Here is a 24,929-nt window from a genome sequence, read left to right on the forward strand (position 1 = left end):
AAAAAAATAATAATCTGCATGTGCATTGATGTGCCTTTAAAGAGCTGCAAATTTCAAAGTGGGACTACTGACCCGCAGGGACCGGACGTTCCACCACAGACACCTCATTGTCAACCATTCGTCATAATATCATTTCTCATGTCATTTAATGTCGTTTTTCATGCCGCAACGTTGTCATTCCTCATGTCTTTAATGTCAAGCCTCATCATGTCACAATGTCTTCTTTATCAATGTCCCCATCATTGGAAATGCATGTGCCATATTTAATGGTAACCTTACCGGCTGCTTCACTCTCCTTTTGTGTCGCTTATGTGTACTTCATCACCAAATCATGTGTCCTCGTCACCAAATCATGTGTTCTCATCATCTCACCCCCCATCATTACCGTCATTGCTTCATCCAGCTTCATGACCCCCAAGTGATCATTGGGAATTGGTAAAGGCTGTGTCATGTGCCCTGCAGCCATTTTATATACATGACCACTGTCTTGGGTCAGTGTATTGATTTGTAATGTGTTCCTAGCTCCCACTGGACCTCCGCAGAACTTGCAGGTGTTCAACGCGACCACGGTCACTCTGACAGTGAAGTGGGACCACGCCCCAGGCCCCGTCCAGAACTATAAGATCTCCTTCCAACCTGTGGCAGGAGGCAAAGCTCTCTCAGTAAGTCACACACCCTCCAGTAGTTGCTTGAAAAATTTGAATAATTACTAACTAAGAGTGTATTTTGAGCAACTGATAAGCTTTGATGATGTCCTGACTACTAAATCCTTTAACTTGATTAATTATGCCTTCTGGGTATGATATCTCTCAGTTTACTCACCTATAATTTAGAGTAGGTTGTTCTTACTTTCTGGTCTGCAAGTGAGTGGTGATGTTAGTTGTTATCAGTGTAATTTCTCCAATGTGCCTGAAGTAGTTTAACCCCAATGATGAAACTGGGAAAATCTGTGCATCAGTACTTCTTAAGGCCAACAGGTAAACAGCCCAAAACCTTAAAGGGATAGTTCACCCAAATTACAAAATAAAATATTGGTTTCCTTAACCTGTAAGCAATCTATGCGTTGGTTTAGTTTCCCTGGCACTGTTTCCACATGCTAACGTTTGAGCATTTATGGCACAAATCTCATTCAAATCATGGGACCGATGTTAGCATTTTTTGCACATCATGTTAAAATCATCTGTAAGTGACTTTCAACAATACATTTGAGATACTTTTGGATGATTTGGACGTGACGTGCAAAAAAGGCTAATATCGGTCCCATGACATCAATGGGATTTGTGCCACAAATGCTACAATGTTAGCATGTGGAAATAGTGCCAGGAAAACTAAACCAAAGAATGGATTGCTGTCATATATTTTCCATAGACTGCTTACAGGGTAACGAAACCAATATGTCATTTTGTAATTCGGCCAAACTGTGCCTTTAAAGTCAAAGGGCTAAATCCGTGTGCATAGAAGTACTGAAGCATCTCTGAATTGGTTCATTGTGACATGAAATCCCTTTCCTCTTGGGACCCACTAGTGGTCTCCCCCCACTGACAAGAGTAGGAAGTAGTAGTCCTGTGTGGCTCAGTTGGCAGAGCGTGGCTCTTGCAACGCCAGGTCTGTGGGTTCAATTCCCACAGGGGACCAGAATTACAATTTATGCACTCACTACTGTAAGTGTAAAATGTAAATGTAGTAACAACAGGCTCTTTTGTCTTCCTGCACATCGTTAGTTTGACATTTGATTATGACATTGTCTTCCTATCCGGTCTGTTTGTGTACTTACTGTATCTGGCAGCCAAGCCCACATTCCTAACTGATAAGTTAATTGTGAGCAGCGACGGAAATTGCTTGGGAATTCCTTTAGGAACTTTTTGGGGTCTTTCGGTTGACAATGCGCTAATATGAAAAGAATTTGGCTAGTTAAAAAAAAATTCTAAGTGTCTCTGAGAAGTTATGACAGGGCACCCCAAACAAGGTGTCAGTTCTCTAAACCGTGATCTCAACATGACACTATGGGACAGAGCTGTTGCATGTATATCCGATCCCATCATAGCACATTATTGCTATTATAGTACTGTATCTCTGTAGACATAAAACAGTATGGAGACATCTGCTGCTGTGGGTCTGAAGACTTGTTGATTTAACATAAGCCATATAAGCCAGGCATGACATTCACACTTGGGTGATGTGAGGATCCTCAAGTGCCTTTCTCTGATATGATGGTTTAGGGATGTCAAAGTACAAACAGTGGATGTGTTGCTTAGGGGATATGCTAAGTAGATATGTCAGATATAAGCGAATACAATGGAAATTGCATTGTATGTCTTCCGCTCAATGGCTTTAGAGCTTCCTGCTGTCAATAGTTGTTGCTCACTGTAGTGCCCATTAACCGGCATGATGTTGCAACGTAAAAGGCTTCCATGATGTCCAGTGTCCCTCAAGACCATTTCGTCTTCCCTTTTATACACTACTTGTTGATGAACAGAGTAGTGTGAGAAAGGCAATTGTTTTCTCCTAAGGTGTTTGAATGAGCAACCCTGTTCACGCAAATGGCATCAGGTAAACAAATGATTCATGTATTGGTTGATTATAGAGAAACTCAATTGCTGCTTTGATAGAGTTGGAGTTGACATTGGTCACGTTTGGATGGCTTCCCCGCGACAGTGTAGAAGAACTCTGCTTGGCCTCAACTGCCGAGGTAGCTAGCCAGTGAGCTTCATGGCATTTTGTCTCAGAGCCGAGGAAAGCGCTAACCATCGAAACAGTGTTACTTGTCATCCATCTGTCAGCCCTTTATAATGAGCTGCTCTTTTAACTTTGAAGTGAGATGTTCTATCCTCCCAGAGACATAGGAAAAGACTCTGACTGTTGACATGTTGTCTCCCAAACAGACCCAGGTAGGAGGGAAGAAGAACAGTGTCGTCCTCCAGAAGCTAACGCCTGACACTCCCTACTCTGTCACCGTGGCTGCCATTTACCCCAGCGGAGAGGCCAAAGACATCTCAGGCCGAGGAAAGACCAGTAAGTGTACCCGACGACAGGAACTCTGGAACCATCAGACATATAAAAAGGCCAGAGAACATGCACAACATTCTCCCAATAGATGTATAATTTTAGAGTACAATCAATAGAGAAGACAAGAGGATTTTGACTTCAGTTCAATCAATATAATAACCAGAATATACAGTAAAATGTTTGAAACCCCATATTAAAGACATTTGGTTTTATCCAGAGCCTCTTGGTGGAGTAAAGAACCTGCAGGTGATCAACCCCACCATGACCACCCTGAACGTGAAATGGGAGGCGGCCGACGGGAAAGTGAAAGAATACAAAGTCCTCTATGTACCTGCTGCCGGCGGAGATGAGAGCATGGTAGGCATGGTAGGACCGGTAGGAAGCATCTCAGCTTACAGTTAGCTGACTGTGTAGAAAATACTCCAACAATTCACATCCAAAAATAAGAAATAGCATACCAATGTATTGTGTGATATTGTTTGTTTTATGAAACACAAAATATGGTAAACAACTACAGTGTCTTCAGTCAAACAGGGTTGTATAGGCATGTTGGCAGTCGTTAATAGTTGGGTTGTGTTTGTGTAATGTAAAGGAGACTGTGGCTGCCACTTCCACCACCACGGTTCTGGAAGGCCTCCTGCCAGACACCCTCTACACTGTTTCACTGGTGCCTGTCTATGAAGTGGGAGATGGACAGAAACAGTCTGAGAACGGAAAGACAAGTAAGACTGGCTGACATCTAAGTCTAAAGATCGTTAAAGATCTTCTAAAGATCACTTAAACAGTGATCTTTTCAGGGACTGATAATGGCCTTCTTAAAAGCTGATTTATGGAGTAAAATCCATAAATAACCAACAATGCGGAGGATAACTCTACATTGAGTCTCTATTTTAACTTTATACAGACTCCTTGCAATACCAAGTTCAATCAGTATAATGTGATATTATTAAAGCCTTGTTTGGCGTATCCAGGGCCCCTGGGTGGAGTGAAAAACTTGCAGGTGACCAATCCCACCATGACCACTTTGAATGTGAAATGGGAGCCAGCTGATGGGAAAGTCAAGGAGTACAAAGTCTTCTATGTACCTGCCGCTGGTGGAGCTGCTGAGGCCATGGTAGGACGAGTACTGTAGCTGATAGTGTAGAAATGGTTGTCTCCCCATTGCTTGTGTCGTGGAAATTCTACACAGGGACACTCAAAGTCAAATTGAATGAAGAATTGTTTTTGTAAGTTAACTGGAGAGGTTCCAACAAACTTGATGCAACATAGTACACGTCTGTCACGAGCTCCGCGGAGGCTGTCCGTTAGTTCTCTAATATACTGCTTACACAGACAAGTTATATTTGCATGATTCAGTTTATTCATTATTCATACTTAATTCATCATTAATGTTTGGTTCATGCATGTGACCGACAAATACTGGTTCATGAATGTGACAGACCAATACCTCACAAGGCTTCTTCTCTCCAAGCTGAGACCTTGAAACTGAGATATCCTTTCGTTCTCAAAACAAGGTTCTGGGCATACTGCCAAATTGCAGATACTGATTCATTCAGTCAGTCACTTGCATGAACACAGAAATTGGTTATTAGAAAAGCACAAACATAGAACACAGAAATTGGTAATTAGAAAAGCACAAACATAACATTTTCCATCACACTTGCCATATAAAACATGTATAGTTGGCATGTTGGTAGTGGGCAGTCGTTAATAGTTGGGTTGTGTTTGTGTAATGTAAAGGAGACTGTGGCTGCCACTGCCACCACCACGGTTCTGAAAGGCCTCCTGCCAGACACCCTCTACACCGTCTCACTGGTGCCTGTCTATGAAGTGGGAGATGGACAGAAACAGTCTGAGAACGGAAAGACAAGTAAGACTGGCTGACATCTAAGTCTAAAGATCGTTAAAGATCTTCTAAAGATCACTTAAACAGTGATCTTTTCAGGGACTGATAATGGCCTTCTTAAAAGCTGATTTATGGAGTAAATCCATAAATAACCAACAATGCGGAGGATAACTCTACATTGAGTCTGTATTTTAACTTTATACAGACTCCTTGCAATACCAAGTTCAATCAGTATAATGTTTCAGGGACTGCCTAATGGCCTTAGAACCCATTAGTATCATCAATGGAGAGGATAACTCTTCATTGCTGGATTTTAACTTCATACAAACTTGATAAGATAGTACTTTATTAAGTTCTATCAATCAATATAATGTGATATTATTAAAGCCTTTTTTGGCATATCCAGGGCCCCTGGGTGGAGTGAGAAACTTGCAGGTCACCAATCCTACCATGACCACCCTGAACGTGAAATGGGAGCCAGCCGATGGGAAAGTCAAAGAATACAAAGTCTTATATGTACCTGCTGCTGGTGGTGGTGCTGAGGCCATGGTAGGTAGGGCTAGGAATTGCCAGGGATCTCACAATACGAGATCACAATACTTAGCTGCCAATACGATGTGTATTGCAATTCTCATGAGAGAGAATTGCAGAGAGACGAGAGAAAACTAGTTTTGATCAGTCAGGGAAATAAATGTGCTAAACACATGTTGGCTCACTATTAAAAATAAGATAGAAAACAAGCTATAGGATGAAACATACTGGAATTCTGGAGCAGGTACAGCCAACTACAGTAGCAAAAACATATATACAGTGCTTTCGGAAAGTATTCAGGCTGTTTACTTTTTCCACATTTTGTTACGTTACAGCCTTATTCTAAAATGGATTGAATTTTTTTTTATCGTCAGCAATCTATACACAATACCCCGTAATGACAAAGCGAAAACAGGTTTTTAGACATTTTTGCAAATGTATTAAAAATTGAAAACTGAAATACCTTATTTACATAAGTATTCAGACCCTTTGCTATGAGACTTGAAATTGAGCTCAGGTGCTTCCTGTTTCCATTGATCATCCTTGAGATGTTTCTACAACTTGATTGGAGTCCACCTGTGGTAAATTAAATTGATTGGACATGATTTGGAAAGGCACACACCTGTCTATATAAGAAACCACAGTTGACAGTGCATGTCAGAGCACAAACCAAGCCATGAGGTCAAAGGAATTGTCCGTAGAGCACCAAGACAGGATTGTGTTGAGACACAGATCTGGGGAAAGGCACCAAAACATTTCTGCAGCATTGAAGGTCCCCAAGAACACAGTGGCCTCCATCATTCTTAAATGGAAGCACCAAGACTCTTCCTAGAGGTGGCCGCCCAGCCAAACTGAGCAATCGGGGAGAAGGGCCTTGGTCAGCGAGGTGACCAAGAACCAGATGGTCACTCTGACTGAGCTCTAGAGTTCCTCTGTGGAGATGGGAGAACCTCCCAGAAGAACAACCATCTCTGCAGCACTCCACCAATCAGGCCTTTATGGTAGAGTGGCCAGACGGAAGCCACTCCTCAGTAAAAGGCGCATGACAGCCCGCTTGGAGTTTGTCAAAAGGCACCTAAAGACTCTCAGACCATGAGAAACAAAATTCTCTGGTCTGATGAAACCAAGATTGAACTCTTTGGTCTTAATGCCAAGCGTCACATCTGGAGAAAACCTGGTACCATCCCTACGGTGAAGCATGGTGGTGGCAGCATCATGCTGTGGGGATGTTTTTCAGCGGCAGGGACTGGGAGTCAAGTCAGGATCAAGGCAAAGATGAATGGAGCAAAGTACAGAGAGAACCTTAATGAAAGCCTGCTCCAGAGTGCTCAAGAACTCAGACTGGGGCGAAGGTTCACCTTCCAACAGGACAACGACCGTAAGCACACAGCCAAGACACTCGCAGGAGTGGCTTTGGGACAAGTCTCTGAATGTCCTTGAGTGGCCCAGCCAGAGCCCGGACTTGAACCCGATCGAACATCTCTGGAGAGAACTGAAAATAGCTGTGCAGCAACGCTCCCCATACAACCTGACAGAGCTTGAGAGGATCTGCAGAGAAGAATGGGAGAAACTTGCCAAATACAGGTGTGCCAAGCTTGTAGCGTCATACCCAAGTAGACTCAAGGCTGTAATCGCTGCCATAGGTGCTTCAACAAAGTACTAAGTAAAGGGTTTGAATACTTATGTAAATGTGATATTTCTGTTTTTTATTTTTAATAAATTAGCAAAAAAATCTAAAAAGCAGTTTTTGCTTTGTCGTTTTGGGTGTAGACAATTTAATCAATTTTAGAATAAGGCTGTAACGTAACAAAGTCTGTAAAAAGTCAAGGGGTCTGAGTACTTTCCAAAGGCACTTGGGTACAAGCTTGGCACACCTGTAGTGGGCAGGTTCCTCCCATTCTTCTCTGCAGATCCTCTCAAGCTCTGAAAGTACCAGTCAAATGTTTGGACACAGCTACTCATTCAAGGGTTTATCTTTATTTTTACTATTTTCTACATTGTAGAATAATAGTGAAGACATCTACACTATGAAATAACATATGCAATCATGTAGTAACCAAAGAAGTGTTAAACAAATCAAAATATATGTTTTATTTTAAATTCTTCAAAGTAGCCACCCTTTGCCTTGATGACAGCTTTGCACATTCTTGGCATTTTCCCAACCAGCTTCATGAGGTAGTCCAGGTAGTCACCTGGATATCAGTTAAAATGGCGCCGACCGAGATGGCCGCCTCGCTTCGCGTTCCTTGGAAAATATGCAGTATTTTGTTTTTTTATGTGTTATTTCTTACATCGGTACCCCAGGTAATCTTAGGTTTCATTACATACAGTCGGGAGGAACTACTGAATATACGATTAACGTCAACTCACCATCGTTATAACCAGGAATATGACTTTCCCGAAACGGATCCAGTGTTTTGCCTTCCACCCAATACAATGGATCTGATCCCAGCCGGGGACCCTATGCGACGCCGTAAAAGGGGCAAACGTAGCGGTCTCTTGGTCAGGCTTCGGAGACGGGCACATCGCGCTCCACTCCCTAGCATACTACTCGCCAATGTCCAGTCTCTTGACAATAAGGTTGATGGAATCCGAGCACGGGTAACATTCCAGAGAGACATCAGGGATTGCAACGTGCTCTGCTTCACGGAAACATGGCTAACTCAAGAGACGCTAACGGAGTCGGTGCAGCCAGCTGGTTTCTTCACGCATCGCGCCGACAGAAACAAACATATTTCTGGTAAGAAGAGGGGCGGGGGGGTATGCCTTATGATTAACGAGACGTGGTGTGATCATCATAACAACACACAGGAACTCAAGTCATTCTGTTCACCTGATCTAGAACTCCTCACAATCAAATGTCGACCGCATTATCTACCAAGGGAATTCTCCTCGATCATAATCACAGCCGTATATATTCCCCCCCAAGCAGACACATCGATGGCCCTGAACGAACTTTATCTGACTCTTTGTAAACTGGAAACCACACACCCTGAGGCTGCATTCATCGTAGCTGGGGATTTTAACAAGGCTAATCTAAAAACAAAACTCCCTAAATTCTATCAGCATATCGATTGTGCTACCAGGGCTGGTAAAACCCTGGATCATTGTTATACTAACTTCCGCGACGCATATAAGGCCCTCCCCCGCCCTCCTTTCGGAAAAGCTGACCACGACTCCATTTTGTTGATTCCAGCCTACAAACAGAAACTAAAACAACAAGCTCCCGCGCTCAGGTCTGTTCAACGCTGGTCCGACCAATCTGATTCCACGCTTCAAGACTGCTTCGATCACGCGGATTGGAATATGTTCCGCATTGCGTCCAACAACAACATGGACGAATATGCTGATTCGGTGAGCGAGTTCAATAGGAAGTGCATTGACGATGTCGTACCCACAGCAACGATTAAAACATTCCCAAACCAGAAACCGTGGATTGACGGCAGCATTCGCGTGAAACTGAAAGCGCGAACCACTGCTTTTAACCAGGGCAAGGTGACCGGAAACATGACCGAATACAAACAGTGTAGCTATTCTCTCCGCAAGGCAATCAAACAGGCTAAGTCCCAGTACAGAGACAAAATAGAGTCGCAATTCAACAGCTCAGACACAAGAGGTATGTGGCAGGGTCTACAGTCTATCACGGATTACAAAAAGAAAACCAGCCCCGTCGCGGACCAGGATGTCTTGCTCCCAGACAGGCTAAATAACTTTTTTGCCCGCTTTGAGGACAATACAGTGCCACTGACACGGCCCGCTACCAAAACCTGCGGGCTCTCCTTCACTGCAGCCGAGGTGAGTAAAACATTTAAACGTGTTAACCCTCGCAAGGCTGCAGGCCCAGACGGCATTCCCAGCCGCGTCCTCAGAGCATGCGCAGACCAGCTGGCTGGTGTGTTTACGGACATATTCAATTAATCCTTATCCCAGTCTGCTGTTCCCACATGCTTCAAGAGGGCCACCATTGTTCCTGTTCCCAAGAAAGCTAAGGTAACTGAGCTAAACGACTACCGCCCCGTAGCACTCACTTCCGTCATCATGAAGTGCTTTGAGAGACTAGTCAAGGACCACATCACCTCCACCCTACCGGACACCATAGACCCACTCCAATTTGCTTACCGACACAATAGGTCCACAGACGACGCAATCGCAACCACACTGCACACTGCCCTAACCCATCTGGACAAGAGGAATACCTATGTGAGAATGCTGTTCATCGATTACAGCTCAGCATTTAACACCATAGTACCCTACAAACTCGTCATCAAGCTCGAGACCCTGGGTCTCGACCCCGCCCTGTGCAACTGGGTCCTGGACTTCCTGACGGGCCGCCCCCAGGTGGTGAGGGTAGGTAACAACATCTCCACCCCGCTGATCCTCAACACTGGGGCCCCACAAGGGTGCGTTCTGAGCCCTCTCCTGTACTCCCTGTTCACCCACGACTGCGTGGCCATGCACGCCTCCAACTCAATCATCAAGTTTGCGGATGACACTACAGTGGTAGGCTTGATTACCAACAACGACGAGACGGCCTACAGGGAGGAGGTGAGGGCCCTCGGAGTGTGGTGTCAGGAAAATAACCTCACACTCAACGTCAACAAAACAAAGGAGATGATTGTGGACTTCAGGAAACAGCAGAGGGAGCACCCCCCTATCCACATCGACGGGTCAGTAGTGGAGAAGGTGGAAAGTTTTAAGTTCCTCGGTGTACACATCACGGACAAACTGAATTGGTCCACCCACACAGACAGCGTTGTGAAGAAGGCGCAGCAGCGCCTCTTCAACCTCAGGAGGCTGAAGAAATTCGGCTTGTCACCAAAAGCACTCACAAACTTCTACAGATGCACAATCGAGAGCATCCTGTCGGGCTGTATCACCGCCTGGTACGGCAACTGCTCCGCCCACAACCGTAAGGCTCTCCAGAGGGTAGTGAGGTCTGCAGAACGCATCACCGGGGGCAAACTACCTGCCCTCCAGGACACCTACACCACCCGATGTCACAGGAAGGCCATAAAGATCATCAAGGACAACAACCACCCAAGCCACTGCCTGTTCACCCCGCTATCATCCAGAAGGCGAGGTCAGTACAGGTGCATCAAAGCAGGGACCGAGAGACTGAAAAACAGCTTCTATCTCAAGGCCATCAGACTGTTAAACAGCCACCACTAACATTTAGCGGCCGCTGCCAACATACTGACTCAACTCCAGCCACTTTAAAAATGGGAATTGATGGAAATTATGTAAAAATTTACCACTAGCCACTTTAAACAATGCCACTTAATATAATGTTTACATACCCTACATTACCCATCTCATATGTATATGTATATACTGTACTCTATATCATCTACTGCATCTTGCCATCTTTATGTAATACATGTACCACTAGCCACTTTAAACTATGCCACTTTATGTTTACATACCCTACAGTACTCATCTCATATGTATATACCGTACTCTATACCATCTACTGCATCTTGCCTATGCCGTTCTGTACCATCACTCATTCATATATCTTTATGTACATATTCTTTATCCCTTTACACTTGTGTGTATAAGGTAGTAGTTGTGGAATTGTTAGGTTAGATTACTTGTTGTTATTACTGCATTGTCGGAACTAGAAGCACAAGCATTTCGCTACACTCGCATTAACATCTGCTAACCATGTGTATGTGACTAATAAAATTTGATTTGATTTGGAATGCATTTCAATTAACAGGTGTGCCGTGTTAAAAGTTAATTTGTAGAATTTATTTCCTTCTTAATGCGTTTGAGCCAGTTTTGTTGTGACAAGGTAGCTGTCATCAAGGCAAAGGGTGGCTACTTTGAAGAATCTCAAATCTCAAATATATTTTGATTTGTTTAACACTTTCTTGGTTACTACATGATTCCATATGTGCTATTTCATAGTTTTTATGTCTTCACCATTATTATTCTACAATGTAGAAAATAGTAAAAATAAAGAAAACCCCTGAAAGGAATGGGTGTGTCCAAACTTTTGGCTGGTACTGTATGTATATATATATTTTGTAACTTTTTTACAAAACGAGCCAAATATCAAAATAATATCTCCCCCAAATTATTTAGCGATATATAACTAGGGATTTTATTCCCCACATCACTAATTACGACTAGTATTGTAGCTGACAGTGTTGTTAGAAATGGTTGTTTTCTTGCCATATAAAACATGTATTGTTGGCATGTTGGTATTGGGCAGTCGTTAATATGAGTTGGGTTGTGTTTGTGTAATGTAAAGGAGACTGTGGCTGCCACTTCCACCACCACGGTTCTGGAAGGCCTCCTGCCAGACACCCTCTACACTGTTTCACTGGTGCCTGTCTATGAAGTGGGAGATGGACAGAAACAGTCTGAGAATGAAAAGACAAGTAAGACTGGCTGACATCTAAGTCTAAAGATCGTTAAAGATCTTCTAAAGATCACCTAAACAGTGATCTTTTCAGGGACTGATAATGGCCTTCTTAAAAGCTGATTTATGGAGTAAATCCATAAATAACCAACAATGCGGAGGATAACTCTCCATTGAGTCTGAATTTTAACTTTATACAGACTCCTGCAATACCAAATGGAATCAGTATAATGTTTCAGAGACTGCCCAATGGCCTTGAAAGCCATTATTATCATCAATGGAGAGGTTAACTCTTTTTTGATGGATTTTAACTACATGCAAACTCCATAAGATACGATGGTACTGTAATAAGTACTATCAATCAGTATCAAGTTATATTATTAAAGCCCTGGTTGGTGTGTCCAGAGCCTCTTGGTGGAGTGAAGAACCTGCAGGTGACCAACCCCACCATGGTCACGTTGAACGTGAAATGGGACGCGGCCGAGGGGAAAGTCAAAGAGTACAAAGTCATCTATGCACCTGCTTCCGGTGGAGCTGAAAGCATGGTAGGACTGGTAACTGACAGTGTAGAAAGTGTGGTTACTTTCAAGGGTATGAGTACTCATAATCCTTATACACTCCTGTTTGACTGAATATAGTTGCTTGTCCTATTTTGTGATTTATATAACATTAGTTATTGTTAAGTTGGGAGTGGGCAAACGTTAATACTTGTATTGTGTTTGTATAATGTAAAGGAGACTGTGGCTGGAACCAACACAGTCCTGAAGGGCCTCACATCAGACACCATTTACACCGTTTCAGTCGTGCCGGTCTACGAAGTGGGAGATGGCAAGAAGATGTCTGAGAATGGAAAGACAAGTAAGCCTGGCTGACATCGAAAAGAGGGATGTAAATAATGATAATTTCAGAGTATCATCAGAGGAGGGCAGCTCTTCATTGCTCGATTTTAACTTTAACTTTGGTGTGTCCAAGGGCCCCTGGGTGGAGTGAAGAACCTGCAGGTGATCAACCCCACAATGACCACCTTGAACGTGCGCTGGGAGCCAGCCGATGGGAAAGTCAAGGAGTACAAAGTCTTCTATGTACCTGCTGCTGGCGGAGCTGCTGAGGCCATGGTAGGACGAGTACTGTAGTTGATAGTGTAGAAATGGTTGTCTCCCCCTTTGCTTGCCATATAACACATGTATTGTTGGTATGTTGGGATGGGTAGAGGTTAATAGTTGGGTTGTGTTTGTGTAATCTTTAGGAAACTGTGGCTGCTACTGCCACAAGCACTGTCTTGAGAGGCCTCCAACCAGACACCCTCTACACCGTCTCACTGGTGCCTGTCTTCACCGAGACAGAGGGCAGAAGGCAGTCTGAGAACGGAAAGACAAGTAAGACTGGCTGACATCCAAGCAATCTTTCGCCGTGTGTGAACCTTGAATGCGACCAATACACACTTTCACTTTTTCAGAACGCCTCAGATGCCAGAGCAAGCATAAATCCCATAAATTGCATAAATTGTCATTAGTACCCACTGTATGCTGTATTATTTATATTCACTTTTAATATTTTCCTTTTACGGTATGGAGGTACGGAGCATCATTGCTGCCTGAAAGAAATCTTTGTCCGGCCATTTCTTTCTTTTTTTGGCAGCAATAAGCTTCCGTAAACAGTGAGTTTTCAATGTAACATGATTATTAATGAGATGAGAGGGTTATAATGGATAAAGGCCAGGTTTTTCTATAGTTTTGGTTCTAATGTTGTTTTCCTCACCAGGACCGTTGGGGGGAGTGAAGAACCTGAAGGTGACTGAACCCACCATGACCTCTCTGAAGGTGGACTGGGACCCAGCCGACGGAGCCGTGCGACAGTACAAGATCTTCTTCGTCCCTTTGGCTGGCGGAACACCAGAGGAAATGGTGGGTCTCTTTCACCTTATGACCTCATAAATAGCGTTTAGGAAATGAAACTGTGATAAAGCATTTAATCTGCAATCACTTTTTCTCTTCGTGTAAATAGGAGCAAGTACCTGGAAGCACCACCACCATTGTCCTGAGAAACCTCAAGCCTGACACACCTTACACAATATCAGTGTTGCCTATCTACCCTGCCAGAGAGGGGAAACGCCAGTCGGAGAATGGAAAGACACGTGAGTAGCAACATCAAATTAACTGGTAGCCTATACAGCCTATTTTGCAAAGTGATTTGGGAACATTGGAAATATAAACTGAGAAACATGAAACATGATTTTCTCCAATAATCACAGAATAATAATACCACACTTAAAGTCATGTTATTTTCTATTCCCAGTGCCTTTGGGTGGAGTGACCAATCTGCAGGTCACCAACCCTACCCACACCACCCTAACCACCAGCTGGGACGCAGCTGACGGCAACGTGCAGGGCTACAAAGTCATCTACACTCCCGTCGCAGGAGGCCTTGAGATCATTGTGAGTATTCTACTGTACTCCGAACCACACTGCCTACCTCCATAAGCCTATAACTCATCACTGATACGGTGATGTTACATTTGTTGACAGTGTAATCCCCCTGAAACACAATGGTATCCAATCCTGTAGGAGGGAAGAATCCAACTTCGTTGCACGGCATACTTTGTGGAGTGGGCATTTCGTCAGCCCGGCATGAGGAGTAGTGTTGAGGAGTTAGCATTGAGGACTTAGCGTTAGCAGTTAGCCTGCTGTGTTAAGCATGACGAGAGGCAGCAGCAGAGTAGTAACGCTGTTGTAGCCTAGCGAGGATGGAGTTCAGGCTGCGTAGGAGCTAACAGAGGGTGAACAGCTCTGTGATCACAACTCTAATGCAATGGACTTTTTGGTTTGGTCGGCTTATATGGAACAAGATCCTCTAAAGCAGGTATTCCCAAACTGGGGTATGCGTATTTTTAACCATCTAGTGTTCAGCAAAAATAACAACACAATGTCAAATACAGGTAGCCTAGTCAAGTAATTAACATCCAATCACATTAACCGTTACTCTCTCACGGGAATTCCACTAACGGTCCGTATGTAGCCAAACATAGCTGCTGCTCATTCCGTTTGCTCGAAAATGTGTTAATGGTTAAAAAAGTAAGGCCCTAGAATCAACTACCAGCAGTACTACACCTGCACCTGTCGACGACACAAGTTGTTCTGCTTCCACGAGCACATCCAATGCTAGCATCAGTAATTCTACATTTGTTGTTAGCCCAGCTAGCATGGACACTGACAGTTGTGAATCTGATGCAGCCGAAGAGCTACTGCCCCCTTACCCGGGAAAGCACCGAACAACAGACAGGGACATTGGACCATCGAAGAGGTGCAAATATGATGAGAACTACATTGATTTGGCGTTCACTTATATTGGGAGTAGTGCCTTTCCTCAGCCACAGTGTGTTGTATGTGCAAAAGTTCTATCTCACAACTCGATGAAACCTTCACTCTTGCGCAGACATTTAGAAACAAAACATGCCAATTTGAAAATTAAGCCACAGAAGTTTTTTGAGGGAGAATTAAGACGACTTTCGAGTAGTAAGATATGTATAAAAGCAACAGATACCATTAATAAGAAGGGGCTAGACACGTCTTATATGGTGAGCTACCGAGTAGCTAGGACAGGCAAGCCCCATACTATTGTGGAGCACTTAATTCTTCCTGCTGCCGCGGATATGGCTGGGACAATTCAGGGGGAAAATGGCATTAAAAATATACAGACAATGACTTCATCAAACAACACTGTTTCACGACACATCAGTGACATGGCAAGAGATGTTTTGAAACAATTACTGCTTCGCATACAAGCCAGTGAATTCTATGCGTTACAGCTGGATGAGTCAACAGATGTGGCGGGCCTGGCACAGCTCCTGGTATATGTCTGTTACGTTTATGGGGGGTCAATTAAGGACAACATCCTCTTCTGCAAACCACTGGAAACCAGGACAACAGAGGATATTTTTAAAGTACTGGACAGCTTTGTGACATCAAATGGACTTGGTGGTCAAGATGTGTTGGTATCTGTGCTGATGGCGCAAAAGCCATGACAGGGAGTTATAGTGGAGTGGTAACGCGCGTGCAAGCAGTTGCTCCCAACCCACTTGGGTATAATGCAGCATCCACCGAGAGGCTCTTGCTGCCAAGGGAATGCCTGACAGCTTGCAAGATGTTTTGGACAATACAGTGAAAATGGTTAACTTTGTTAAAGCAAGGCCCCTGAACTCTCGTGTATTTTCTGCATTATGCAATGATATGGGCAGCGACCATGTAAGGCTTTTACAACATACAGAAGAGCGCTGGTTATCAAGGTGCAAAGTATTGACATGTTTTTAAAAAAATTGATAGACTAGATTAAAGTTTTCTTTACTGACCATCATTTTCACTTGTCCGACCACTTGCACGATCACGAGTTTCTCACACGACTGGCCTATCTGGGTGATGTTTTTTCTCACCTGAATCAACTGGATCTAGGATTACAGGGACCCTCCGCAACTATATTCAATGTGCGGGACAAAATTGAGGCTATGATTAAGAAGTTGGAGCTCTTCTCTGTCTGCATTAATAAGGACAACACACAGGTCTTTCCATCATTGTATGATTTTTTTGTGTGCAAATGAACTCAAGCTTACGGACAATGTCATATGTGATATAGCGAAGCACCTGAGTGAGTTGGGTGCACAATTACGCAGGTACTTTCCCGAAACGGATGACACAAACAACTGGATTCGTTATCCATTTCATGCCCTGCCTCCAGTCCACTTACCGATATCTGAACAAGAGAGCCTCATCAAAATTGCAACAAGCGGTTCTGTGAAAATTTAACTTAATCAGAAGCTACTGCCAGGTTTCTGGATTGGGCTGTGCTCAGAATATCCTGCCTTGGCAAATCGCGCTAAGACACTGATGCCGTTTGCAACCACGTACCTAAGTGAGAGTGGCTTCTCGGCCCTCACTAGCATGAAAACTAAATACAGGCACAGACCCTGTGTGGAAGATGATTTAAGACTGAGACTCTCTCCAATACAACCCAACATTGCAGAGTTATGTGCATCCTATCAAACACACCCTTCTCATTAACCTGTGGTGAGTTATTCACAATTTTCTATGAACAAATAAGGTTTTATATGTAAGATGGCTAAATAAAGAGCAAAATTATTGATTATTATATTATTATTATTATTTGTGCCCTGGTCCTATAAGAGCTCTTTGTCACTTCTCACGAGCCGGGTTGTGACAAAAACTCACACTCATTCTTATGTTTAATAAATGTATTGTATAGTGTGTGTGTGGCAGGCATACAATGATGGCAAAAAACAACATTTGAGAGTGCGCTGACCCTGGTGCTAGCTGGAGGTTGAATGTTTGAAGGGGTACGGGACTATAAAAAGTTTGGGAACCACTGCTCTAAAGCATTGTTTGGTTTATCTGTTTAGAATTGGCCTGAACAGTGTGGCGCATAGCTTTCGCTCAAAATCAAACCTGTCAAAACAAACTCCACGGAAGGGTGAGAGAAACTAGAGCAGTGCATGTAGTTTTACAGATCACAGAACAGTGGTGGTACATGGGCCTTCTCGTGTGGATCTGGTGTATGAGATACAGTGGGGAGAACAAGTATTTGATACACTGCCGATTTTGCAGGTTTTCCTACTTATAAAGCATGTAGAGGTCTGTAATTTTTATCATAGGTACACTTCAACTGTGAGAGACGGAATCTAAAACAAAAATCCAGAAAATCACATTGTATGATTTTTAAGTAATTAATTTGCATTTTATTGCATGACATAAGTATTTGATCACCTACCAACCAGTAAGAATTCCGGCTCTCACAGACCTGTTAGTTTTTCTTTAAGAAGCCCTCCTGTTCTCCACTCATTACCTGTATTAACTGCACCTGTTTGAACTCGTTACCTGTATAAAAGACACCTGTCCACACACTCAATCAAACAGACTCCAACCTCTCCACAATGGCCAAGACCAGAGAGCTGTATAAGGACATCAGGGATAAAATTGTAGACATGCAACAGGCTGGGATGGGCTACAGGACAATAGGCAAGCAGCTTGGTGAGAAGGCAACAACTGTTGGCGCAATTATTAGAAAATGGAAGAAGTTCAAGATGACGGTCAATCACCCTCGGTCTGGGGCTCCATGCAAGATCTCACCTCGTGGGGCATCAATGATCATGAGGAAGGTGAGTTATCAGCCCAGAACTACACGGCAGGACCTGGTCAATGACCTGAAGAGAGCTGGGACCACAGTCTCAAAGAAAACCATTAGTAACACACTACACCGTCATGGATTAAAATCCTGCAGCGCACGCAAGGTCCACCTGCTCAAGCCAGCGCATGTCCAGGCCCGTCTGAAGTTTGCCAATGACCATCTGGATGATCCAGAGAAGGAATGGGAGAAGGTCATGTGGTCTGATGACACAAAAATAGAGCTTTTTGGTCTAAACTCCACTCGCCGTGTTTGGAGGAAGAAGAAGGATGAGTACAACCCCAAGAACACCATCCCAACCGTGAAGCATGGAGGTGGAAACATCATTCTTTGGGGATGCTTTTCTGCAAAGGGTACAGGATGACTGCACCGTATTGAGGGGAGGATGGATGGGGCCATGTATCGCGAGATCTTGGCCAACAACCTCCTTCCCTCAGTAAGAGCATTGAAGATGGGTCGTGGCTGGGTCTTCCAGCATGACAACGACCCGAAACACACAGCCAGGGCAACTAAGGAGTGGCACCGTAAGAAGCATCTCAAGGTCCTGGAGTGGCCTAGCCAGTCTCCAGACCTGAACCCAATAGAAAATCTTTGGAGGGAGCTGAAAGTCCGTATTGCCCAGCGACAGCCCCGAAACCTGAAGGATCTGGAGAAGATCTGTATGGAGGAGTGGGCCAAAATCCCTGCTGCAGTGTGTGCAAACCTGGTCAAGAACTACAGGAAACGTATGATCTCTGTAATTGCAAACAAAGGTTTCTGTACCAAATATTAAGATCTGCTTTTCTGATGTATCAAATACTTATGTCATGCAATAAAATGCAAATTAATTACTTAAAAATCATACAATGTGATTTTCTGGATTTTTGTTTTAGATTCCGTCTCTCATAGTTGAAGTGTACCCATGATAGAAATTACAGACCTCTACATGCTTTGTAAGTAGGAAAACCTGCAAAATCGGCAGTGTATCAAATACTTGTTCTCCCCACTGTATAACTGCGTCCTAAATGGAGCCCTATGGGCCCTGGTCAAAAGTAGTGCACTATGCACGGGAATAGGGTGTCTTTTGGGATGCAGCCATAGTGTTCCAGTATGTCTGTTGGAGCTTCTGTTGGTGTGACACCATCGATTTTTCCTTTGTAGGAGGAAGTCTCAGAGAGCACAACCACCACAGTTCTGAAGAGCCTCTCGCCCAACACACAGTACAGAGTCACTGTGCTGCCAGTGTACCCGGAAGGAGATGGTCAGACCCAGACCAAGAATGGAACAACAAGTGAGTAACGACAACTTATTGCACGATGCTCTCAGTGGCCAGTGATAGTTACGTGCAAATTCTATAGTGAAAGACATGAACTACTTAAGCAATAAGGCCCGGGGGGGTGTGGTATATGGCCAATATACCACGGCTAAGGGCTGTTCTTATGCACAGCGCAAAGCGGAGTGCATGCATATATAGCCGTGGTATATTGGCAATATACCACAAACCCCTGGTTACCAATGTAATTAGAGCAGTAAAAATATATATTTTTGTCATACCTGTGGTATACGGTCTGAAATACCACGGCTTTCCGCCAACCAGCATTCAGGGCTCCAACCACCCAGTTCATAATGTGTATTAGCTCATCTGCAGACATCTAATCAATAGGCATATAGTAGTAGTAAAACATACGTAGCTGTGCAACAGGTGTATCATTGTTTTCAAATGGACGTGATGGCTAAGCTGCCCTGTTTCCTCTTGGTGCTCAGAGCCCCTGGGCTTCGTGAAGAACCTGCAGGTCATTGAACCCACCACCAGCACCCTGAACGTGCGCTGGGACGCAGCTGAGGGGAACGTGCGCGAGTACATCGTCGTCTACATCCCAACTGCAGGCGGGGAGCAGGAAGTGGTACGTCCGGGTCACCTCACCAACACCCCTACTAGCGCACTAAAAATGGTGTATTCCATTGGAGACTGGTGGAGGGTGAAATCCATTACAATCAGCCCATCCTTCCATTTAAAGTGTCATAAGCCTATGGTGTTTTCCCCTATAGCTAGTCAACATGGCTCAGGTGTAAGTAAGCCCAGTTTCTGACTGATATTCTCCCTTCTTCTTTCTTGAACAGGACCAGGTGTCTGGAACAACGACCACCACTGTTCTGAAGGAACTGAATCCAGACACGGAATACACTGTGACAGTTGTGCCTGTCTACCATGAGATGGAGGGTCTCTCTAGGTCTCAGAATGGAAAGACAAGTGAGTTGAACTGAACGGGGTGAAATTATTCAAAGACCATCTAAGCAACATTTTCAAAATGTCTGTTACTTGTTCAGCTTGTACAGTACAGTAAGTGTGATGCTATAACATTGTCTCCTCTGCCTCAGATCCTTTGGGTGGAGTGAAGAACATGAAGGTAATCGACCCCACCATCAACAGTTTGTCTGTTCGCTGGGACCCGGCTGTCGGTAACGTGCGCAACTACAAGGTCTTCTACGTGGCCCAGCCAGATGGGAAGGAGCAAATGGTACGTCTCCTATTCATCTCTCTAGCCATTCTACTGTCAACTCAGCCATGTTTACACTATAAGTAGATTATGTAATTGTCATACAGTACTAACGTTGATCTGCACTTGCCCTGAACAGGAGCAAGTCTCTGGAGGCACCACCAACCTTGTCCTGCATAATCTGGAATCCGATACCCAGTACAACGTGTCTGTTGTCCCAGTCTACCCAGACGTGGACGGCATAATGCAGTCTGAGATGGGAAAAACAAGTGAGTGAAGCGTTTCAATACTTTCTTTTACTCAGAAACCCCATACTATAACACTAGTGAAGCATGTAGCTGTCAACATTTAAGTCAACTTCAAAAATGTTAAAATACATCGTTTATAACATCGACAGAGTGGGGTCTGAAATTATTGACACACATGAAAAGATGAGCAAAAATACAATTATATCTTTTTTTACTAATACGATTGCTCAGAGAAAGAGATTTTGTTTAACAAGTCATATTTATTTTGCTCAAAAAGTTAGAATTTAAAATTATTGCCACCCCTGTTTTCAATACCTTTAAATCCTTCACCTTGCGAGGATAACGGCAACTTTTACTCAAATGTTTTTTTGGAAAACACATTGGGAGGGATCTTAGACCATTCCTTCATACGGAATCCTTCCAGATCCTTGATATCCTTCATCTGCGGTTATAGACTGCCCTCTTCAATTCAAACCACAGGTTTTCAGTGGTTTGAGATGGCTATTGCAAAATAATGATTTTGTGACCAATGAACCATTTGTTTGTGGATTTTGATGTGAGCTTGGGGTTATTGTCATGCAACCAGGTTTTTTGCACACCAGTGGTGGGTTTGGCATTGAAATGACAATGCAGGAGCAGAAAATAACCCCATATAAAATATGGTGGTAGATCTTGGATGTTATGGGGCTATTTTGCTTCCACTGGTCCTTGGGCTCTTGGTCAACAGCATCATGAACTTTATCCAGTACCAGGATATTTTAGCCAAAAACGTGGTTGCCTCTGCCAGGAAGCTGAAACTTGGTGGCAAGTGGATCTTCCAGCAAGAACATAACCCCAAACACAAAGAAATGGTTAATTGGTCACAAAATCAATATTTTGCAATGGCCATCTCAATCTCTTGAAACTCATTGAAAACCATTGAAACCCATTGAAAACCTGCGGTTTGAATTGAAGAGGGCAGTCCATAAGCGCAGACAAAGGATATCAAGGATCTGGAAGGATTCTCTATGGAGGAGTGGTCTAATATGTTGTCCAACTAGAAAAACATTTAGAAAAAGGCTCAGTCCCATTATCCTCGCAAGGTGAGGTATTGAAAACAGAGGTGTCGCAAATATTGACTTCTACATTTTTGTATTAGTATAAAATAATATAGTTTCCCAACGTCTTTGGAGCATAGTTCAGTATTTAAATTATTTATTTTACACTGTCATTTTTGCTCATCTTTATCAAGGGTATTAATAATTTCAGACCCCACTGTATATGCTTCCATATCAGACTCAGTACCAGCTTAAGCACCTTGGCGCCATTTACTTAGAGGGATGTTGATGTGTTATTTCTTCTTCAGAGCCTCTGGGTGGAGTGAAGAACCTGCAGGTGACTGACCCCACCACCAACTCCTTGAGGGTACGCTGGGAGCCAGCTGAGGGGGATGTGCGCCAGTACACTGTCATCTACGCCCCGCTAGCAGGAGGGCCTGAACTCACGGTACAAAGTCAACACTTCCTTTCATAGCGCATCAAAGCGATATCTGCACACTCACTAACTTGCGCACTATAAATATGTACGTTGAATAATTGAATATGCTATGTCTTTAGTAGTGTGGTTTTACTTTACGTTCTTGTTAAAACTATTTTTCAGACCACAGTTTCTGGGATGTCAACCAACACCGTTCTCAGGAACCTTGTGCCAGACACAGAGTACAAAGTGACATTGGTGCCTATGTATGGCGATATTGAAGGGAAGAGAACTTCTGAAAATGGAAAGACAAGTAAGTCATGACTGAACAAACTACACAATACAGCTACAGTACAGTGAGAAAAAGACAAATGTGCAGCAAAATTGAAAAAGTGATTTGATGCTCAACTCGTTGTTTGGTGACTTGTCAGAGGCATTGGGTGGGGTGAAGAACCTGCAGGTCACAGACCCGACTACTAGCTCCTTGAAGGTGCGCTGGGAGCCAGCGGAGGGCAACGTGCGCCAGTACCGTCTCTTCTACGTCCCTGCCTCTGGCGGAGCCGAGGACATGGTAAGACCACCAACTATCTGTGCCTTAACATCTGATACTGTACAGGGTATCGCTTGACCAATCAGAATTGAGTCGAGTACGGCATCCATATTAGGAATTTGTTTACTTCCTAATACGGATGCTGCAGCGTTCAACCAATCAATGGTATAAACATTGATAATGCATCTCAAACACCTCTCTGTGAACAGGAGCAAGTGTCTGGTGGCACCACCTCTACCGTCCTGAGGAACCTTCTCTCAGACACGCCCTACACCATCACCGTGGTCCCCGTCTACCCCGAGGGAGAGGGCCTGCGCCAGTCTGAGACTGGAAAGACACGTAAGTTATCAACTGAGGGATCTCAAGTCATCCATTTTGTTCTTATTGGGACAAAGATGTGCTTTATTCATTTGTGTTTGGTTTTTCCAGAATTTGGACTCCGATCTCAAGATAGATCTCAGGATAATAGATACCCTCCCAGTGAAACATTGTTATTCAGGTCAACGTTTAACACAACTGAGTGGAAATAAATATATATTTTTATTCCAATCCCCAAACCAGATAGCATTTGCACCCCCGCGCAACAAAGGGGCAGCTTATCTCACCATAATAATAATAATTGCTGGTTGGGTTGCCCTGCCTGTGTCTGTGCAGTTTTTACACCCGGTTGTGTGCATCGGTTTTGTTTCTGCTCAAATGGCTTGCCATGCTGAGTCAGCAGAAATCCATCCCAGAGAAGTTAATTGGAAAGCTGTGAATCCAGCGGAGCATATCGGTATTACAGAGCTGATGGTGCATGATGGTTCCACGGGAGGTTCCAGAGACTCCGTTTGTGCAAGGCTAATATGAAGACGTCCAATGGAAGTCAAGCATTTTATTTGATCTCACTATGTCCTTGTCAGTTTCAAGTCTTGAGACGGACACAGATTTATGATCATTGATTCACGTCTGATGTGCTCTGATCCTCGGCCAAATGTGAAGAGATGTTTGACAGAGTAATCTTCCTAAAGACACCATATGCATGTGCACTTGTACACGTGTTCAGTATAGAATGAAGCTCACTGTTGGACAAAGGTTCTACTTTGCTTCTCAATAAGGTGGCTGGGTCTGTCTACCTACTACATCTAGCTTTATTGGGCTAAAGTGCGGAATGCCAGAGGAATATGAACATCTGTTTTAGTTTAAACGGGAAGTTAAGAGTTTTTTTCATAAACCCAAACTGTGTTGCTTCTCTCTATGTGCTGTCTACATAGACACTATAAAATCACTTGGAGACTGGAGAGTTTGCACCCCTCAGCATTTAATTTTTTTTTTTTTTTACTGAGCTACGTCCTATTTGAAACTTAGCAGTCAAATAATTCTAACATTTTCTTGTGGTATCTTTACTTAATTCCTTTGAAATGGACTCAAAGCATTGATAAGGCGTTGTAGAGTGAAATCAAAGTTGTTGCTGTTTTGTGTTTTTAAGATAGCTAAACTTGTTAGGGGAAGTCAATCTAGCAGTTCTCTCCCCTTTTGATTTTCTATGACCCTCTGTGACCCCCAGTTCCACGCACCCCTCCTAAGAACGTCCAGGTGTACAACCCTACCACCAACAGCCTGAACGTGCGCTGGGAGCCTGCCTCTGGCCAGGTGCAGCAGTACCGTGTCATCTACACACCTCTGTCCGGAGAAAGACCTGCGGAGACGGTAAGTTCAATGGCTGCATCTCAAATAGCACCCTATTCCCTATGTAGTGCCCTATATAGGGAATAGGGTGCCATTTGGGACATACAAACTATCTCTCTCCAATGTGGTGTGGTGGGAAGTATGTTCACGCTCCCGTTCACTCTCCCTCTCTGCTCAGACCACTCGGAAGGAAAGGGAAAGTAAGCAATGAAATAGTAGAAAAGGGTTGCTGGGCTCCACGTTTAGCAACGATATCGAAAAGCCTCTCTGGAAGAGTGTTGTAGGAAGTCTGTTTAGAAGCCGACGCAGATGGCTTCCCCTTTGTAATGAGGTTAGTGTTCATTAATGCGGAAATCCAGACTATTTGGCTTTTAATTGTCTGAATATCAGGATTGGTTTCATGCACCGATGTACATATCTTGGATTACAGGAGAAAGGTGGAGCTAATTGCCCTACAAACAGCTTTTACTGCATCACTAGGAGTTTGGAAAATGTGGATATGCACATATGCGAGAGATCTGCAAATTCTTACATTTGAAAATTTGGAGGACATATACTGTGTTATATACAGAGATGTTCAGTTGAATCCCCT

General features: G+C 43.8%; 1 protein-coding gene across 8 annotated transcripts in view; it reads left to right on the plus strand.

The window, feature by feature from the left end:
- The window catches only part of LOC139583078 (collagen alpha-1(XII) chain-like), a 97,851-nt gene that overhangs the window by 42,408 nt on the left and 30,514 nt on the right, over positions 1-24,929 (plus strand). For 5 of the 8 annotated variants that reach the window (XM_071413820.1, XM_071413816.1, XM_071413812.1 and 2 more), the window contains 25 exons: positions 523-662; positions 2,883-3,012; positions 3,224-3,372; positions 3,599-3,728; positions 3,978-4,120; positions 4,747-4,876; positions 5,259-5,401; positions 11,640-11,769; positions 12,156-12,295; positions 12,485-12,608; positions 12,723-12,865; positions 12,997-13,126; positions 13,512-13,654; positions 13,755-13,884; positions 14,046-14,185; positions 19,080-19,209; positions 19,683-19,822; positions 20,040-20,169; positions 20,298-20,437; positions 20,556-20,685; positions 22,010-22,149; positions 22,303-22,432; positions 22,551-22,690; positions 22,879-23,008; positions 24,216-24,358. In XM_071413820.1, coding sequence (XP_071269921.1) covers positions 523-662; positions 2,883-3,012; positions 3,224-3,372; positions 3,599-3,728; positions 3,978-4,120; positions 4,747-4,876; positions 5,259-5,401; positions 11,640-11,769; positions 12,156-12,295; positions 12,485-12,608; positions 12,723-12,865; positions 12,997-13,126; positions 13,512-13,654; positions 13,755-13,884; positions 14,046-14,185; positions 19,080-19,209; positions 19,683-19,822; positions 20,040-20,169; positions 20,298-20,437; positions 20,556-20,685; positions 22,010-22,149; positions 22,303-22,432; positions 22,551-22,690; positions 22,879-23,008; positions 24,216-24,358 — 3,398 coding nt within the window. The remainder of the gene's footprint in view (positions 1-522; positions 663-2,882; positions 3,013-3,223; positions 3,373-3,598; positions 3,729-3,977; positions 4,121-4,746; positions 4,877-5,258; positions 5,402-11,639; positions 11,770-12,155; positions 12,296-12,484; positions 12,609-12,722; positions 12,866-12,996; positions 13,127-13,511; positions 13,655-13,754; positions 13,885-14,045; positions 14,186-19,079; positions 19,210-19,682; positions 19,823-20,039; positions 20,170-20,297; positions 20,438-20,555; positions 20,686-22,009; positions 22,150-22,302; positions 22,433-22,550; positions 22,691-22,878; positions 23,009-24,215; positions 24,359-24,929) is intronic. The other 3 variants (XM_071413813.1, XM_071413817.1, XM_071413818.1) reach the window with 3 other exon arrangements.

The sequence above is a fragment of the Salvelinus alpinus genome, chromosome 8 (assembly GCF_045679555.1).
Source record: "Salvelinus alpinus chromosome 8, SLU_Salpinus.1, whole genome shotgun sequence".
Taxonomy (NCBI): domain Eukaryota; kingdom Metazoa; phylum Chordata; class Actinopteri; order Salmoniformes; family Salmonidae; genus Salvelinus; species Salvelinus alpinus.